Source organism: Schistocerca serialis, chromosome 6 (assembly GCF_023864345.2).
Source record: "Schistocerca serialis cubense isolate TAMUIC-IGC-003099 chromosome 6, iqSchSeri2.2, whole genome shotgun sequence".
In the NCBI taxonomy this organism is placed as follows: domain Eukaryota; kingdom Metazoa; phylum Arthropoda; class Insecta; order Orthoptera; family Acrididae; genus Schistocerca; species Schistocerca serialis.
In genome coordinates, this window is record NC_064643.1 from 549,311,358 (window position 1) to 549,332,272 (window position 20,915).

The 20,915-nt window shown below is 42.0% G+C and overlaps 1 protein-coding gene across 3 annotated transcripts in view; it reads right to left on the minus strand.

The window, feature by feature from the left end:
• LOC126483734 (tyrosine-protein kinase Src42A) overlaps positions 1-20,915 on the minus strand; it is a 209,971-nt gene that overhangs the window by 18,144 nt on the left and 170,912 nt on the right. For all 3 annotated transcript variants that reach the window (XM_050106849.1, XM_050106848.1, XM_050106847.1), the window contains one exon: positions 1,624-1,745. In XM_050106849.1, coding sequence (XP_049962806.1) covers positions 1,624-1,745 — 122 coding nt within the window. The remainder of the gene's footprint in view (positions 1-1,623; positions 1,746-20,915) is intronic.

Sequence of the window (20,915 nt, forward strand, 5' to 3'; positions counted from 1 at the left end):
TTTACAGTTTTTACACCCCACACTTCCCATTGTTATCAAACTGACAATTCCTTGATGCCTCAGGATGAGCTCCTTTTGCTATAATTTTCCTTTTCCCCCAATTCAATTTAGAACAATCTCATTAATTATGTTGTCTACCCATCTAATCATCAGCATTCTTCTATAGCTCCACATTAGAGGAGCTTGTATTCTCTTCTTGTTTGAACAGTGTATCACTCATGTTTCAATTTCCTACAAGGCTACACTACAGACATGTACTTTCAGAACAGACTTCCTAGCAATTAAATCTATATCCAATGGTAACAAATTCATTATTTTCAGCAATGCTTTTCTTGCTTTTCCACTATGCATTTTATATCCTCTGTGCTTCAGTCATCACCAGTCACTTTACTGCCCACATAGTAAAACTCTTATGTTAATTTGTCTCTTTCCCTAATCTAATTTCTCAGTATCACCTGATTTTAATTCAGCTACATTTGATCACCCATGTTTTACCATTATTGACATCTTATAACGTCTTATGGAGATATTATTCTGTCCATTCAACTGCTCTTATGTCACTGGGGTATGGAAAGCAGTCACTTTAGTGCAATACTGTGCATTAGAAAATCAACATTTCACCTCGAAGGTGATATTCAGTGATGAAGCTGTCTTCTGTTAACTAGAAAGGTTAACTGCTACAATGTGAGACTGTGGGGCACTGAAAATCCTCACAAAATTGTGTGCACAAATGAGATTCACCGAAGGTTAATGTTTTCTGTGTGATGTCACAGACGTAGCTCTGTGGGCCATTTTTCTTCTGTGTGAATTGATTGTTTCCACAGCTGACTGCCCATTTCCTGAATTTCATCTTCCAACAAGAAGGGACACCCCTTCATTGGGGCATCAGTGTTCGTCACTGCCTAAAAGACAAATTTCCTCACACCACCTAAATTCGGCTTCGTGGTGTAGATGATGTGGTTTTATTCCAGATTGGCCACCCCAGATTGCCTGACCTAAAACCTTTCTATTTTTTTTCCTTTGGGGGTACATAAAGGATTATATTAATGTACACCCCCCCCCCCCCCCCCAACACAGCCAAAAACATTGGAACAGCTCGAGTATGCTGCAGTGATAACTACTGAAACAATGTTGCTATATAAGGTATGGAACACACTTGACTACCGCTTGGACGTGTTTGAGACCAGAAGGACACTTGCAGAACATTTGTACAGTACAAAATGCGAATTTTATGAGCTTATTGTTCTATAATGCTTCAGTCATATTTGTGCACAAGTAACACTTTGGAAAATACAGAGCTTTGAAGACGAATGAATCACTTGTAGTAGCCTTGTATGTCTATATAACCAACATTTTGTTTTTCAAAATTGGTTAAAATCCAATTAAACCACTGATCTTTCACAATGTAAATCAGTTGTTAAAAACTTCAGTAATGTGTGAGATAAGCAAGTCATGTGCCAAATGCAATGATGAATGCTTATCCATCTGTACAATAAAAGTAGCACAGGAACCCAGTAAGTGCTGATAACAGATACTGTTAATTTTTAAAAACCTACACATGTCAAATGTACACAAGTACAGACACGCAAGCAAGTTAGAAAACTGAAGTAGACTTATACACACCAGACAAAGAATAATCATTGCGACGACTCTCAGAATCTCTTATCAGAAAAGCACCGTGGTCGTTCTCTGGTAGCAGTAATTTCTTCTCCGCTTCGATTCGTTTTATTTTTCCAAAATACCACCTGCAAAAAAAAATCACAAAATTAACACCAGATCAAGATTTAATAATATTTAATCATATGTCACATACAAATATTGTTGATCTCTATCCCTTCTACATATGATCACCCACTTAAGATTACAATGATAGTTATAGCTTTCTAGAAAGAAAAAAAGTGAAACATGAAACTTTATGTGCTGTATCTTTTAACTAGATGGAAAGTTTAACTTCTTATATTTCATAACAGAAGCATTATTAGAATTACACTCAATAATTTAACTTGGCAGAGTCACATACTACTGAAAGAAAGCTGCAGAAAATTATTTGACATACACCACACCAAGACTAGAATTCCTACTCTTTCAAATGTAATTTTCTGATATTCATCTGTCAACTATCCCATGGAAAAATACCTTCAAGACCTGCAACTATGTACAACTAATAAAACAGCAGTAAATTCCCAATTATTTAATGAATCAAACCTCCCTGTATTACAAATGAGTCAACGTGTTAAATGTTTGACATTAAGCATGTGAGCAAGTCAAAGTTTAGAAAAGGTTTAAAATTGTACTTAAAGTTTGCTGGATGTCACTAAGTGCTCTCATTATGAAACACTGGATAAATATAGTGTCTGGGTAACTTGTACTTCATTTCAAGCAACAGCAAGTTTTCCACGCATCTCAGTATTTATGACATCTTATCATCTGACCTATGTGTCGCACAATGATGTAATTTTTGGATGTATATTCAATGAGACATGCAGATACAATCGGCAAAGTGTGTTCAGAACAGAATCAACAATAAAGAAGTAATACATTAAAACTCATGGCAGCTCACGCAAAATTTTACCAATGTGCTACAATGTGGTGGCATATGAAAAAACTGTTTGAACACATTTACATTTTATAACTAATAGTTCAACACTGCGAGGAATGAAAGGAAAAAAGAAAGAAAGAAAGAAAGATGATGATGATGATGATGATGATGATGATGACGATGAAGAAGAAGAAGAAGAAGAAGACGAAATCATAGCAGCAAGAACAGAAACTGAGCCGATAAACTACCAGTCAGTCCACTTGACCATTCGACCAGGATGCCTTTACATCAACTGCTTCTCAAAAATCTCCCATACTCTACACTTGCACATTATGTTACATGCACTCTAAAAGAAAGTACTGAGCTAGTGCCATGAGCAACGTAGCTCTCATCTTGGGAATGGATGACATCATATCAGAGCACGTGCAGTCAAAAACAGACAGCTGCATCCCCTCTCTGAGTTGCTCGTAGCGTCACTGACCTTCATTTCAGCACTCAAGACCAGTTTCTAGTTATTGTACAGAGTGCAATAAAACCTTTTTTCGTCCATTTTATTGGCATATCATCATGCATTTGAAGGGAATTTTAGAGTGATATCTATAGTGTGCTGGAACACATTAGCAGCTGATGACAGGCCGCCATTTGCCATGTCCGATACTGAAGTTGTACTGCATGAAGAGTGAGACTGTACCAAACAATGAACTTTTTCTCCTTTTATCATTTTGTGGGCACTATCAGCGAGAAAAAGTTTCTTTTAAAGTTTGTAATTACGTGTAAAGTTTGTTGGAACTCTCAAATACTGGATGAATAAAGGTATTTGCAAGCCATCAGTTCACTGCCTTAAGACATACATACAGCCTCTAATTTTAATAGCTCACTTCCCACATTAAACTTTTAACATATTATTATAGCTCTTAATGGCTAGATTATGATGGCATTTTAAATTTGTAATTCAGTCACTAAATGTGAGATATTGAAAATGAAATTTTATTGCCCCTGAAAGCCATTAGATAGGCATCCTGCAACTGGTTCCGAGTTCCAGGATAGTCGCTTCGTAATAAATATATCAAGACAATTTTACCCCAAAAGGAGTAAATCATTTGGTAAAAACAATTTTATTTTCAGTCACAATCGCAAGTAATTTTTTCAATTATGACAGATTTTTATGTTTAAGTCACCTTCAGGTAGCCAGTTCTGTTGTGACTTGTGATACATTTGGAACACTGACTTCAGTACTTTTCTACTGCTAACATGGCTCTAATAAAAAGTTGATAAGCAGGTCTTAATAAGAGAATGGATTACCATTCTGTCAGTATAGTTGATGCGAATAAAAGCAATTTAATTCTACTCCACATTTGCAAAACCTTCTCCAAATATACAAATGCTGTAGGAAACATCCTTATTTTCTTCAAAATCTGCCCTGCACTATTAGTCCCAGCGCTAAAATTCCTTCTTGAGTGCCCAGATTCTCCGGAAACCAAACTGGTCCTCTCCTACTTGACTATGAATTTTCAAGTCCATTCTTCATTCAAGTATTCTCACAATTTTTTTGAGTACGTGATACTCGTCTGACAGTGCAGTAATTTTTACACCGGGCAGTATGGTGTCAATAGTCTCATCAGGTAGTAGTTAGTGACATATTACAGTTTTTATTTGTGGACATGATGGACATATCCTGCTTTTGATTTTAATTGATGTTGTCATGTTGGCATAATTGTTTTTATTCCATTCAGATCTGAAGATGGTCATCACAGACTGAAATCCACAATAAATTACAATGAAGTGACATATTCATGGGACGCCTCCTAATATCGTGCCGGACCTCCTTTTGCATGGCACAGTGCAGACCGTGACGTGGCTTGGACTCAACAAATCATTGTAAGTTTCCTCCAGAAATATTGAGCCATGCTGCCTCTATAGCCATCCATTATTGCGGACGTGTTGCCAATGCAAGATTTTTTGCACAAAATGAATTATCAATTATGTCCCATAAATGTTCAATGGGATTCAGGTAGGATGGTATGGGTGGCCAAACATTCGCCTAAATTGTCCAGAATGTTCCTCAAACCGACTGCGAACAATTGTGGCCCAGTGACATAGCACATAGTCAGCCATAAAAATTCCATCGTCGTTTGGGGACATGAAGTCCATGAATGGCTGCAGGTCTCATAGTTGCCAAACATAACCACTTCCAGTCAAAGATCGGTTGGGTTGGACCACAGCCCACACCATTATGGAACCACCACCAGCTCACACAGTGATTTGTTGACATCTTGGGTCCATGGCATGTGAAGTCTGCGCCACACTCTAACTCTACCATCAGCTCCACCAATTGAAATCGGGACTCATCTGACCAGGCCACGGTTTCCCAGACATCTAGGGTCCAACCGATGTGGTCACGATCTCTAGAGAGGCGCTGCAGGCGATGTTTTGCTGTTAGCAGAGGCACTCTGCTTCAGTCGTCTGCTGCCACAGCCCATTAATGCCAAATTTGGCCGAACTGTCGTAACACATACGTTCGTAATGTGTCCCACATTGATTTCTGTGGTTATTTCACGCAGCGTTGCTTGTTTTTTTAGCACTGACGACACTAGGCAAATAACACTGCACTCTATCGTTAAATGGAGGCCGTCGGTCACTGCGTTGTCAGTGGTGAGAGGTAATGCCTGAAATTTGGTATTTTCGGCACACTCTTGACACTGTGCATCTCTGAACACTGAATACCTTAACGATTTCCGAAATGGAATGTCCCATGCGTCTAGTTCCAATTACCATTCAGCGTTCAAAGTCTGTTAATTTCCATCGTGCGGCCATAATCACGTCGGACAGCCATTCACGTGAATCATCTGAGAGCAAATGACAGCTCCGCCAATGCACTGCCATTTTATACCTTGTGAACGCAATATTACCGCCATCTGTATTTGTGCGTATCGACTTTCGCCACCTCAGGTTATCTACCGTTTCGATCAAGCACTGTGATTAACGAGAATTATCAACATTGTTTAGATAGCTGTTTTGTTTCACTGAGGCGCTGTCGTAACTTATGAACAATTTTCACATCTATTTGCTGTTTCTGTTGAAGTGTATTAATTATAGCCTATTATATACAAAGTCTGTTGGAACTTCCTCAGTTAAATAAATTTCGTTCACGAGTTTGTACAGTTCTAATCCTGCCCTCTGGCTTGATGCTCGTAAATATCTGATAGTATTTCATGAATACATGAAAATAAATCGTGTAAAATCTATCATCTACAGATCGTGTGGGATATCTAATGTGCATACAGAAGGAAAGCGGGAATAAACTTAGGTCTGTTCGCTTTTAGGAAAGTATTTCCGTATACGCTTTCAATTTGCAATTTCACCACATGGCATGTGACAGAGGCTTCCCGGTGTCAAATCCTGCCCTCTTCCCACCTATGCCATTCACGTATGATATCGCAGAAGAATGAATGTCCATATTGCTACCATTAAACGAATTTCTTCATTTTAAGATCGTGTCCACTACGGAAGATTTATAAAAGGGCGCGTCATAGCACATACGCTCTCAGAATACGGGGAATAATCTTTTAACGGTTTACGCTGCCTTTCAAGTGGTGGCACCGAGGAACTTGAAATGGGAGATGTGTATATATAATTTCTTGAGGTAATCGCTATCTCCCTTTTCACGGACTTTCTAAGGACTGTCATCGTTTGAATTCTAAGTCAAGCGTCCCACTTCAGTTAAAAAGATGGGTCGAAGATTGTGAAAGAAATGCGAGGGTAGTTTGATAACTTTGATAAATTTCCATGAAGGCATGGGAAATTTCTGTTGCGCCTTCATGATTCGTTAGCTTGATTACTCAAAGGATGGCATAAAGATATTCAACAATGCACGGCGTACAGATCATTGTTGACAGCCGTCTGAACTGATCAGTGCGACGAGAGCGATTGAAAATGGAGAAAACCGAGTTTGGTGGTTTTATTAAACATTTTGATTTCAAGGCTTGGACTGCCGCAAAAAATCCAAACAGAAATGTATGAAGTTCACGCGGATCACTGAAAACCATTTACCTTGTACTAATGAATTTAAGATGGTCGGACAAGCATAAAAGACGAAGCGCGCTACGGTCGTGCAACTGAGGTCACCACAAAGGAAACCATTAACAAAACCCGTCATATGGTAAAGCAAAGCATCCGAATACAAATTCGGGAGATTGCTGGAACTATGGGCATTTCAGCCGAGCGAGAGCATAATATCCTGCACGGAGAATTGGCTATGACGGAACTGTGAGCGTGGTGTGTGCCGCATTGCTCACAGCTGACCAAAAGCGCATCCAGCACAACATTACAACACTGTCTGGTGATGTTTAATTGCAATCCGGAAGACTTTTTGCACAGATTTGTGACTGCTGACGAAACCTGGATCCATCGCTACGCACCAGAGTCAAAACTATGGACAAAGACAGTTGAAAGTCCACCGAAAAAGGCAAAGACAATTTTGTCAACTGATAAGGTGATGGCCATTGTTTTTGGGGATTCTCAAGGAATAATCAGTACGAATTAGTTGGGAAAAGGCAGAACGACGTGACTGGATCCTATAACGCTTCATTGCTGGATTGCTTGAAAATTGCGTTAGCTGAATAAAGAACCAGAGTTGACACGCAAAAAAGTGCTCTTTCACCAGGATAACGCACCACATCACACAACAGCGATAATAATGGCGAAATTGCATGAACTGAGCTTTCAATTGGTTTCTCATCCATTATTTTCACTGGACTTCGCCCCCATGTGACCTCTTTTTGTTCCCTAATCTGACATGTTGCCTATCTTGCGCATGGACTACTCAGTTTGTATATTTTCCTTATTTTTTCATAGTTCCACACAACTTCTTCCTGTTTTCTCGATTGATTTGTGTTCAGTTTTTCAAGGCCTATCCACTGTGCCAACTTCTAACTAAATCTGAGGGGGGTGCGATGGGGAGGTTCCCTTGTAGGTGTCGCAGCTGTAAAACGAGCTTCGTGCGGCAGAAACTTATTATCTGAAACGGAGCGGGCCGTTTTTCGGGTGGATATGCAGTGGTGCCTCGCATGCATGGCCGGCAGAATTCCGCTTCTAATGCACTCCTGCGCCACGGCTAACGGAGTGAAACCAGTGAAAGTGAGTGCACCTAGCTGGCAACGCCGCTGTTCACCTTGAGCCGCTAACACCTGACAAGCGCGGTTCCATTCCCGGTGGCGGCTCGTTTCACAAGCGACAGCGAATCAAAGAGATACAAGAATCAGCACACGGCTGTAAGCAACGTCACACGTTTGCTGCAGCTGCGGGGCGTAATGCAACGAAAGTTTGGCTGCCAATACGTGGAGTCCAAATACAGACAATCTCCATCAGGACTACGTCTAATTTCCTCTCTGTCATTTTCAAAAGTACCTTGGCAACAATGAGTGACATTTTTCTCCTATTTCTAAAGACACTGTAATCTTCGGAAGAAATGCTGCGATTTTAACAGTCGAGACCTCGGAGGTAGATCGCTGAAACTACGTATTGCGGAGTCTTTGGGCGCTGTGCATATTTATGTACTATCGTTACGTCAATGGAATTTACATTTTCAATACGTAGCAATTTCTGAAAAAGGCAGCCCTGTAAGTTTGAACTGGCTGTATTGATCTATCCAGAGGCTAATGAAATAACTAATCTACTTACGTGCAGGGATCCCCTATCCCTAACAATGACAGCTGTTACGTACGCGCAATAAAAACTGCATGTAATGCGCAAATGCCGCTATGATGACGAGTGCAATAAATATTTCAACACAACTTATTGCCAACAGCTGTATACAGCAATTGCATGGAAATTTCTTCATGTGATTGTGGCAGTTCTTAGTTGGATGGAGGAGGGGGAGGGGGAATGTCTTAATTATGGCTGTACAACAACTTGAGCAGCTTTTAATGGCGACAGGGGGAACACAAAATGCGCCCAGGAACACTGTCGAATGCTCGCTCTTGTGGTCCAGGTGCTATGGTATGGTGGGTCTTGATACTGTCTGGGCATACTGACCTCCAAATCTTCATAAACGGTGCACTCACCCGTGAATTCCTTTCCCCATCTGCGACTTTTCAATTGTGCATTCGGCCCTGGCTTTATTTTTATGGATGACTGCGCGAACCACATCGAACAATGCTGGTGGAGGAGCTATTAGAACGCGAGGATATTCAGCGAATGGAATGACCTGGCCGTTCCCACATCTAAATCCCACCGAGCACGTGTGGAATGCGTTGTGGAGACGCATTGCATCACGTCCATGTGTACCAACGATCATGTCCTGCCTTTTGTTGGCCTTTGGTAATCATAAATCGCGGTGACTTCGATGTAACTACAGTCTTTGAACAAAAATGTCACTTCTGTTCCCCTCATTGCGTATTTCTCTCGGTTACCTTCTGTACTATCTGTAGCTGTTCTTTCTATGTAACGTACAAGTTTCATCGCGCTCTGTTACTTGGCAGTGACACATTATACGAAAGTTACTTTCGTCTTTAAATATTGCACACCAGTGAATACGTAACGCTTATGCGTGATCCAATGGAGATTAGAGCTGGCTCGGAAGCATACAAGCAATTGTTTTCCCTGGTTCTATTTGCGAATGGAACAGGCAAGGGAATGACTATAAAACTGAACAAAGAGTACCTACCGTCCGTACGCACTGTACAGTGGCTCGAGGAGAATGTAAGTAGTACAGAATCATACATCGTGGTATTTGCTGTACAGCTGCTTGAGATTAATTATGCTGTTTAGTGGCGATACTTTGGCTAATTTGTACGTCTCTCACTGGCTCCAAGGCCGAAGATAAATTCTTAGTTACCGTAATTTCACGTTTTAATTTTCTGCATCATGTCTTTTTGCTTGGGTAAGTTTCCATCGCAATGGACACGCAACGTATTTAGCAGCCTTTATATTTTATTCCTGCTCACTGACTCACCGACATCAGTTAACGCAGTCTCAGTTACAGTAGACAGAGCGTCGCGTGAGAAGACAGAAGAGAATCGCAGGCTATTCGCTGGGAAATCCAAATTTCGATCCTCGCCTACATTAGGTATTTTCCGTTGCGGAGTCGACAGCTCACAGCAATATCAAACCACCGCCCAAGTTAGCAAGTATTGCTCCATATCTAAGGGTACTGAAGAGTGTTCATACTTGTTTGTCATTCACAAACTGTGTATGTGTTTAAGTTTTATTACCCTCACTTAACCGTCTAACAAGTCATTGGGATCTTTATCTGAGCGGCGACGTGTTTCTTTACTTCAACAGTTTCGCTTTTATTCTCAAAAATATTATTAGTGGCTTGAAAATATCTCGGAGCTCAAATGGTAAAATGCGCAAGAAACATGATTTTGCAATTAAAAGTCTATTTTAAAGCATGTTGCATAACAAAAAAAATGTAGCTTCTTCCGACTGAACACATTATGAGATTAGAATACAAAATAGTGATGTCTAGCTTCCAAATCCACGCGCGTCTGGATGACACTAAAATAAAATACTGGAGCAATTTCTCGCCAACACCACTTTAGTTAACGCCAACGATCATGTTCTTGTTTCATACGAATCGTGTGTGACGCATCACATTTTTTGAAATACCTTATTCAAGAAGAACTGCGCAGTTCGCTTCTGTCTACCACGGATGAACAGACTTGTTCGTACAGTGCTTCAATACACATCACAATTCACAATGTCTGTCTTTCTTATTTTTGTCACAGGTTCTCTTTCAGTGCTGAAAACAATGGCAGATATCTTTTCACAGATTCTCGTCGCGGAGTGGAACAATAAGCACGAGTATAAAGCGGTCGCTATTGCGAATTATGAAGAAAGTACGCACCGAAACATGTCTTCAATCTAGATCGTCACTACAAAGTTACCATTTCGATAGCGCCAATTGTAACGGCGGGATGTAGCAGAGATGTCAATAGTTCTCTTCAGAAATCAAGGAAAGAAAATATAGGTATCGCTCCAGAAACTGCTATCTGCCAGATGAATTTGAAAAGGGAGTAAAGCTGGTCACAACCGAAGGTTGCTTCGAACTCGGCGGTGCTTTAATGTCAAGACATCCTGAGAGTTAATCTGTAAACCAAAACGAATGGAAACACATTTTATACCTATAACACCTTCTCCAAAATAAACACTGGATAATGGCTTAAGCAGCCGAAATTTCGTTGTGAAACTGAGAAAAGGTATAAATAAATGGCTGTCTAAGTTGAAAAAATGCCACATTCATTTAATTCTGTTCTGATCTTAGCAAGTTGACTACGTTGGCACATCAGTGTTAGGTCCATTTACAATAAGAACAGTCATTTATCTTTCGCCGCAAACAGTGAACTTCACATGTAAGAATACATCGCAATGTAATTTTAAATGTGAACAGCCATCTGTGGATGAACAAGTCAGTTCGAAACTGGAAAGCCGGCCGAAGTGGCCGTGCGGTTCTAGGCGCTGCAGTCTGGAACCGCGAGACCGCTACGGCCGCAGGTTCGAATGCTGCCTCGGGCATGGATGTGTGTGATGTCCTTAGGTTAGTTAGGTTCAACTAGTTCTAAGTTCTAGGGGACTAATGACCTCAGAAGTTGAGTCCCATAGTGCTCAGAGCCATTTGAACCATTTTTGAAACTGGCAACTGCGCTGTTTATACCTAATAAATAGCATTAATAACACTGGCTGGTTGCTGAGCTACTTAATTATAAGAATCTACCTGCATTTTCGAATATTCACCGTCTCACCATGTCAGTTTTCAACAAAATAAGTCACACAAATTAAGTTCTTGACACTGCATTTACGAGAAACCCTTTCTCAGCAGAAAAAAGAACGGCACTAGTAAAGATTTGCTGTTCGAGATTCCGCGTGGAAACGTCACCATACGCTTCCGTTCGTGTTTGTTTAGTCCACACATCACTGCTACAAATAACTTGCATTCCTACGATCAGTTCTGCGTAGAGGCTGATCAGTTAGCATCACACCGAGATGTCGCAATGGGAAAATATTGTGGCAAGCAGTTCCGTCGTTCAGTTTTTCCAGTGGATTGGTCCGATCAGTTGTTTGGAAGTGACGTTTCCAGTGCTTGTACAAGAATGTGCACAACGTTCAGACTTCTGAAAATTTCGTACGTATTACAATGACTGAATGGACGGGAAAATAAAAATGCTTCTACGAGAGATCTATTATCAGCATGTACTGCCAGATTCAACTATACTTTTTCAATGCAGAAACCAATCATAAACGACGAGTTGATGAGTCAGCAATGGACAGTTTGTTGTTGGAAACTACTTGGAGAAACATAAAAACTAACAAATGGGGAGCAGAGTGGAGTAGAAGACGTAACTGTGACCGTAATGAAAATGTAGGTGGGAACAACAAGTGTGTGTAAAACCGAAGATGATAATGTGTGGAGAAATGTTGTAGGGTCCTGTATCAGTGTCGATGAAATGCCTACTTCTGCTTCGGGAATCATCTCAGTTCAGACTTCCCCCACAGGTCGTTGAATGGAATGCTGCTGCAGTACTGAAACCAGCGGACGCAGACTAGTGCGTACATTAAGGGGAATTTGAACGGAGATTTTTTCACATTTCCGCATTTTTGTCTCATTACAAAATTTGCAATTTTCCCAATAAAATTATATATACACGACACTTATGAACTCACGTGGGAAGTATTTTAATTTATTTTTTAAAATATAATCTACACCGGTTGAAAATGTTAAAATTTTTACGTCCACTACTTCAAGATCTAATAAAATTGGTAATTTTTTTTTTTTAAATAGAAGGCTGTGGATTGCTGTGTTATAAAGGTTTTAACAGTGTTGTTCATGTCCTGAATAGGATGGGCACCAGGTTGAGGAAACAAAGTTTGAGAGACAACGAACTTTCTGATGGTAAAACCGTAAGAGGCAGGCTGACAGATAAAATGATTGATGAAATACAGCAGTATTATGGGATGGTCATTAGAAATAATACTGAAGATTTGTTGAAAATGAAGCAGGCAGTATGGGATACCTTCTTCCACAGACTGTCAACTGATGAAACACCAGTGCACCACATTTGCCCTCCTGGACCTGATTCATGGTGCAGTTACCGCAATGCCCAGTACTCAAATAGTTCATACAGCCACAAACATTTCATCCCAGCACCAGTTATGGATATCATAAAACTTATTTACAGAGACCTGGCAAATCCTGAATTACTGAAGAAGTGTCTGCAAGGTCAGACTCAAAATCCCAATGAGTCGTTCAATAATCTTATATGGACTGGCTTACCAAAAAATGTTTTTGTTGGAATGAAGACACTAAAGTGGGAGGTCAGTGATGCTGTTATTGCTTTTAATGATGGCAACATTGGTAGAGTGAAAGTGCTGCAGCATATGGGAATTAATCCAAACTGCATCAGGGAACCTGAACGGATCGACAAGGTTCGCACTGATAAAGCAGAGTACGCAGCACAGTTGGCCACTAAGGAGTCCAGAAAGAAGAAAAAAGTTGGAAAAAGACCAAAAGGATAACATATAGTACGGTGCAGGGTGCTTTTGAGCGACTAAAAATAAAAAATTAAGCATATATTAAGTGAGTTACAGTCTTTTGAAACTTTAGAAGTCGTTCCACAAAATTTACGTTTTCTGTTGCATTTTTCCCTAAATCTCAGAAACCACTTCGAGTAGAGTATTAAAATTTTCAAGGAGTAATAACATACATATCCTGAGTCTATTGAACTAAAAGAAGAACATAATGTTATGTATAATTAAAATTATTTAGGATAATGTACAAAAAAGTACACAAAATTTTAACCGTGCAATTAAAAAACTGTATCTCCGAAACAGTGGCTGAAATGCAACAATTCTAGTTCAGTAGATTCAGAACATACAGTATAATGTCCTGCAAAAGTTTCATGTCAACGGCTACAGTGGTTCCTGAAATACAGGGAAGCCAAGACACTAAATTTAAAATTGTCAGGATAGGGCGTTCCAAATGAAAAATGATACTCAGGAACGCTTTGGTCTGCCTCGTCACGCAATGCACGCCATCCTACAAGTGCACAATGAAATGCGGTATCTATCTTTTTTTGTGAGTGTGACACCCATTGACAGAGTAACAAGTTTCACATTTCATCTCGTGCGTGAAGAACCGTCCGTAAAATTGAAAGGGCGCACCTTGGTAAACAATTACACGAAACAACAAAACCTTGCCTCATACTCCTCCGCAAATACGACCTACTGCCATTCTCCATGCCATTGTCTTCAAACGCGAGTGGCATAGCGGTTACAGCTTCATGTCCCAGTCGTTTTACGTCCTACAGCGGTTTGATGCTACGCCATGAAACACAAGGTTCAGATTTAGGGACTAAAAACGGCACCTGGGAAAGGTCAAACAGAAACCAGCCACTAGATGCAACCGCATTCTTACTTTCCTACGTGCCAAGTTCTTGGAATAGCGCACTAACAAAGTATAGTTGCAATAATGAGAGTTACCCGAGGCGTTTGTTAACGGTACCAGTACTTTATGCAGCTCTTACGACCGAGTACTACGTAAGATGTTGGACTTTTATTACCTGACGCTTTATTTATTCCTCTACGCTTGCGTCTACAGCGAACTGAGACGACATCCCCACTACAGTTCACAACCGTTATGATGGCATTCCACTGTAAGTAACTTGCGTCTGCACTATCAAAAGGAAATTAATTTAACACCACTCCGACGTAAGAAGGAATCGATGTACAGTTTTACCAAGACTAGCATAAAAAATTAACTCTTAGGTGCGTTAGTATTCACACAAGTACGTATATCATCATCGTCATTGAAGTCTGCCTTTTGGCATCCGCTGCTGGAGGAGTGTGTCCTCTGGACTTTTCCATGAACTACAGTGTTCACTATTCGCATCAGCCGCGCGGTTTGAGGCGCCATGTCACGGAATGCGCGGCCGCTCCCGCCGGGGGTTCGAGTCCTCTCTCGGGCGCGTGTGTGTGTGTGTGTGTGTGTGTGTGTGTGTGTGTGTGTGTGTGTGTGTTTGTTGTTTGACCATACGTTAGTTTAAGTAGTGTGTAAGTCTAGGGACCGATGACCTCAGCAGTTTGGCCACCTGTGAATTCACACACATTTGAACATTTTATTTGCATCAGTGTTATTCCTGCATGTTTTCAAACCCACCTACTAATCTTCGATCACTTAACCGCCACAGCTCTTTGATTTCAGCAAAGAACTCCCTCGATCCTTCTACCATCCATCTGCCTGGCTGGATGCTGCTTCTACCTTCATTTCATCTTCATCTTCACTGCGGTCACTATAAAAGTAAATGATGACCTGAAATATGCGATGCACAACCGCGAGGCAACAATATCGACATTATTAGTCTTCAACAAAGTATGTGGTACAGTCAAATTTTGACATACTGACCAGAAAAATGAGACAGCTAATATTTTCATATACTACGCTGAAGTGGTTTCAAAGATTGTTTCTGTGGCTCCTGTCACACTCTTCGGAGCCTATTGCTGTCGTATTGCGGTAAAATCCCAAGAGATCTCAGTGACCCGTCAGATACTACTAATTTCTCAATACTGCGAATAGTTGCTTCCTATTCTTCTCAGAAGTATTCCAATACCTTAGCAGAGAACAATGGAGAACCTGGGTGTAACTTTGGATTAGCACCAAAAGTGGACACACAATACTATCGCCACATACAGGAAAACTTCAGCTTGCCCTCAAAAAGTTCCGGAACATGTTTCCACAGAACATGTAACGTAATCATATGCAGTCATTCGTTGAACCATCTGAAACACCCATCTACTTTACCAATTCAGTGCTTCATACGTCCAGTTAGTAGGTTGCGGCCAGACAAGTTACTTGACTACCATACGCTACGTGAACTTCAATAGGTTCCATAGTGTGCAGGGGCACCAGTTCCTCACATCAGAGATTAAATACCCGTCACCTTATCATAATCTAAACTCGCGATCTCACTTATCTAGTATCCTACCTGTGTCAATACATAAAAGAAAAATATTCGCAAACTCCTTCCCTGCTGCTGCAATCTAGCTCTGGAACTCGTAACTATGCATTATGCGCATAATTCAATAGCGTTTTGTATTTATGAAGAAGCTGAAGCGCTTCCTTCAGTCGCACACACAACTTCTCCGTCCAAAAATTAAACTTACATTGTCAGTTCTCCCTCTGTCAAACTGTAAAGCGAATGCTCAAAGATTTCCCAAGTTACGCTTCCTTATGTTTACAGGTTTCAACCATCACGACACATCTTTTCCACTACCTTCATTAATAGTTTTTCGTCACGTTCCTCATTCTCCCCCTCTCCCACCATTTGTTATGTCCATCGCTGCTACCGCTCATAGCAAACTTCAACCTTCCTACAGTTTTCAGATGAATCACGTTTCATGCTCCAGCGCACAGATGGCCGTTGACGTGTACGGCACGAAACGTCTGAAAGCAAACACCCTGCAACCACGAGGGAGCGTTATGGTCTGGGGAATGTTTTCATGGTATTCCCCGAATGACCTCGGCATTCTGGAAGGTGCAATGAATCAACCCCGGTATGCACCTATCCCTGGGGGCTATGTTCAACTCTACATGCAGTCTGTTTTTGCTCGACGCGATGGCATCTACAAGCACTACAACTCAACGTGCCACACAGATTGCAGTGTAGTTGCATGTTTCGAAGAGCACCCGGATGAGTTTACCTTTCTGGTCTAGCCACCAAATTTCCCGGATTTAGATCCAGTCGAGAATCTACACTACTGGTCATTAAAATAGCTACTCCACGAAGATTACGTGCTACAGACGCGATATTTAACCGACAGGAAGAAGATGCTGTGATATGCAAATGATTAGCTTTTCAGAGCATTCACACAAGGTTGGCGCCGGTGGCGACACCTACAACGTGCTGACATGACGAAAGTTTCAAACCGATTTCTCATACACAAACAGCAATTGACCGGCGTTGCTTGGTGAAACGTTGTCGTGATGTCTCGTGTAAGGAGGAGAAATGCGTACCATCACGTTTCCAACTTTGATAAAGGTCGGATTGTAGCCTATCGCCATTGCGGTTTATCGTATCGCGACATTGCTGCTTGCGTTGGTCGAGATCCAATGACTGTTAGCAGAATATGGAATCGGTGGGTTCAGGAGGGTAATACGGAACGCCGTGCTGGATCCCAACGGCCTCGTTGCACTAGCAGTCGAGATGACAGGCATCTTATCCGCATGGCTTAACGGATCGTGAAGCCACGTCTCGATCCCTGAGTCAACAGATGGGGACGTTTGCAAGACGACAACCATCTGCACGAACAGTTCGGCGACGTTTGCAGCAGCATGGACTATCACCTCGGAGACCATGGCTGCGGTTACCCTTGACGCTGCATCACAGACAGGAGCGTCTGCGATGATGTACTCAACGACGAACCTGGGTGCACGAATGGCAAAACGTCATTTTTTCGGATGAATCCAGGTTCTATTTACAGCATCATGATGGTCGCATCCGTGTTTGGCGACATCGCGGTGAACGCACATTGGAAGGGTGTATTCGTCATCGCCATACTGGCGTATCACCCGGCGTGATGGTATGGTGTGCCATTGGTTACACGTCTCGGTCACCTCTTATTCGCATTGATGGCACTTTGAACAGTGGACGTTACATTTCAGATGTGTTACGACCCGTGGCTCTACCCTTCATTCGATCCCTGCGGAACCCTACATTTCAGCACGATAATGAACGACCGCATGTTGCAGGTCCTGTACGGGCCTTTCTGGATACAGAAAATGTTCGACTGCTGCCCTGGCCAGCACATTCTCCAGATATCTCCACCAACTGAAAACGTCTGGTCAATGGTGGCCGAGCAACTGGCTCGTCACAATACGCCAGTCACTACTCTTGATGAACTGTGGTATCGTGTTGATGCTGCATGGGCAGCTGTACCTGTACACACCATCCAAGCTCTGTTTGACTCAATGCCCAGGCGTATCAAGGCCGTTATTACGGCCAGAGGAGGTTGTTCTGGGTAGTGATTTCTCAGGATCTATGCACCGAAATTGCGTGAAAATGTAATCACATGTCAGTTCTAGTACAATATATTTGTCCAAGGAATACCCGTTTATCATCTGCATATCTTCTTGGTGTAGCAATTTTAATGGCCAGTAGTGTATGAGACCACCTCGATCGAGCTGCTGGTGCCATGGATCGTCAATCGAGCAACCTAGCGCAAACGGCCGCGGAACTGGAGTCGGCAGTGCTCTACATCCCTTTCGGTACCTTCCACGGCCTCAAGACACACTTCCTGCAGGTCTCGCAGCGGTCCACGGTGCAAAAGTGGTTTATCAGGCATTTGACAAGTGGTCTCAATGTGACTGCACAGTGTACAACTTGCTTATCGTAATGAAACAGCTGAGGTCATCTGTCCCTAGACTTACACACTACTTTAAACTAACTTATGCTAAGAACAACACACACACACCCGTGTCCGAGAGAGGACTCGAACCCCCGGCGGGAGCGACCGCGCATTCCGTGACATGGCGCGGCTGATGCGAATGGATGAACGCTGTAGTTCATGGGAAAGTCCAGGGGAGCTGCGGATACCAAAAGGCAAACTATAATGATGATGGTGGTGGTGGTGATGATGATGATATACGTACTTTTGTAAATACTACCGCACCTACGAGTTCATTTTTTGTTAACCTTGGTAAAACTGTACATCGATTCCTTCTTACGTGGGAGTGGTGTTAAACTAATTTCCTTTTGATAGTACAGACGCAATTTACTTGCAGTGGAATGCCATTATAACGGTTGTGAACTGTAGTGGGGATATGCAGAATGCTTAAACGAAACTTCGGGTCCCGCTCTAGTCTGCTCCCCGACCCACTTGCTTTTCTTTCTGACCCAGTAAATTTCCAACACATACCTCTCAATTGTCGTTGGGCAAACCTTATTGATTAAAAACATTTTTTCGCAGTGGAAGTCCAAGTCTCAGTGTCGAAGACAAAACTGGTAACACATTGCTTAACATCGCTTTTCAGACACATCAGAAGCTTAGAGAAACACACACAGCGTGATCAGAACCAGTCTGAAAAGCTTTTAAAAGTGTTGCAGGGTAGGTTGTGCTAGGAAATAATTGTTGAGAAAAGAATTCGATACACTGCGCCGTTTCCAAGTTAATTGGGATTGAAGCTATACAACCAGGCCGCTGCGCGTGCAAATTCAAGCGACCCGTCAGGAAAAGTGTCGCCAAATGTTTTCTTCGTCTGGTTTCCTAAAACCGAAAAAATAAAGCGATACAGAAACTGGACACAGGACAATAGTAAGGATCTAACCTGAGCCAAAGCGCGAGCAGTCTCTTGCGCTATCATCTGCGCTGTGAGAACTGACGCCATTGTATCTGGCAGGGAGGTTGAATTTGCGCCGCGCAATGGCCTGATGGGCTAACTCCAATGCTAATTAACTCTGAAACGGAGCAACGTGTCATTTTTTTCTGAACAACTGTTTCTCAGCACAATCTACGCTGCAACAACCTTACAAGCTTTTCAGGCTGCTTCTGACCACTCTGTATATGTTGCGCTGTAAGTAGACGAGAAAAGTCATAATCATAAGCACGCGGAACGTAAGTTTGAAACACGTTACATCCGCTTTCTGCTTCAAGACAAAACGTAATACTTTCTTCCAGGGCAAACAGCGTGGAAGTAGTGCATGGTCCTACGTATTCGGTATAATAAGACCCATCAATAGCAGAAATGTTGGTGCAAACAATGCTAATAACAACGTCAACAGATAAAGGAAGGTAAAACATTAGTATATCAATAACATTATTTCACATTCCTGCCAGTATGCTGCATCGATGAGTACAATAGCGCTATGAAAATATACATTTGGTATTTATTAATAGTGATCAATATTTTAAGCGATCTGACACATAAGGGAAGTTTGTTCAGCAGTATCACATAATGTAGGTGACAGATTGCGCAATCGTCCCCTAAATTGGACACGGTTCGATTTTCATCACTGCAAGCGATTTCGAAAACGACGGGTCGAAATCTTGAATTTCAGTTACTTTATCGTAGGAAGTAGACTCGTTTAATTGTGCCAGTGTTCATTTACAGAATTATCATTACATACTTCAACAACGGAACGGTGAGGACAGAGTGTTGACAAACTGAGCGAAACGAGTTAGATAGGATTGTTGATCACCACATTCGATGATTAATGCCGTTGGTATTACGCATGAATTATTATTTTTCCACGGCCGAACCCGTTACTTAAAAAATCCAAAAGCGTTTGCTAAGCGCAGATGCTACTGTAACAAAGCAACAATAGCTAAAAATAAAAAAAAAGCGAATAGGGAATCATACTAGCGAATACATGGGCCAAAAATGGGGAAACCCACTGACATAAGGGACATTCAGAAAGGACAGATTGAGATGGCCCAAAATCTAAGAACGAGCATCTCACAACGGCGAAGCTGGTCAACTCTTCGCGTGCTCTGTCGTGATCATCTGTGGATAGCGGCTGAACGACCGTGAAATCACGAGTATGCTGCAAGATGTAGGACCGTCCACGCCTCATCGCAGAATATGGGGAGGCCGAAGGCTTCGAGTAGGATGGGCCTCGATCAATGGCAGATCTGACAACAGAGTGTAACGCTGCTGCAGGCACAAGTTTCCGTAACACTGCGTTCAGCGCACATGCCAAGCAGGAGGGAGTGGGACAGGGGGGGGGGGGGGGGGGGCAGAGGGCACAGATGCATTAGACTGGTCAGTCGGTCGTCTGCCGCCTCTCCCCCCCCCCCCCCCCCCTCTCCCCGATGCACGTCCTCACCACTACTCCTTCATTTTACTTACAATTTAAATACATTTTTTACATCAAGAAAAATCACAACTAGCGGTTAAGTTGGCAACACTACACACAAAAAAGCCCAGAGGCACGTTCAGCCAGAAGTATGCAAACAAACGGTAGCCGTGCTACAGTGTGTCGCGTTTCACATCAAGAAATAAGCAATGTGGGATTAGGAGGGAAAAAACGGCCGTGTCAAACGAGTATCTCAAAACAGTGCAAGCAGACGACACTTTACGATGCGCAAGAGTACTAGACATAAACATCCCGAAGTGAAATTATCTTTTCTAACGAATCAGGTCTAGAAAGTAAGCCGAATTGTAATTATCTTTAATTACAGATGTTTTCTACCAATGCAACGAATCGCGTTTGGCGACGAAAATACGAATTTTTTTGCAGTTGCACTGATCGATTTAAAATATATTCAGTAATTATAATGCAACTACAGAAAATGGCCAAGCGAAATAAGAATTTTAAATTTCCCAACTCTCTCAAATGCCGTCTACTTTTGGTATCAACTATCCTGCCCATAGTTCACACGAGCACCG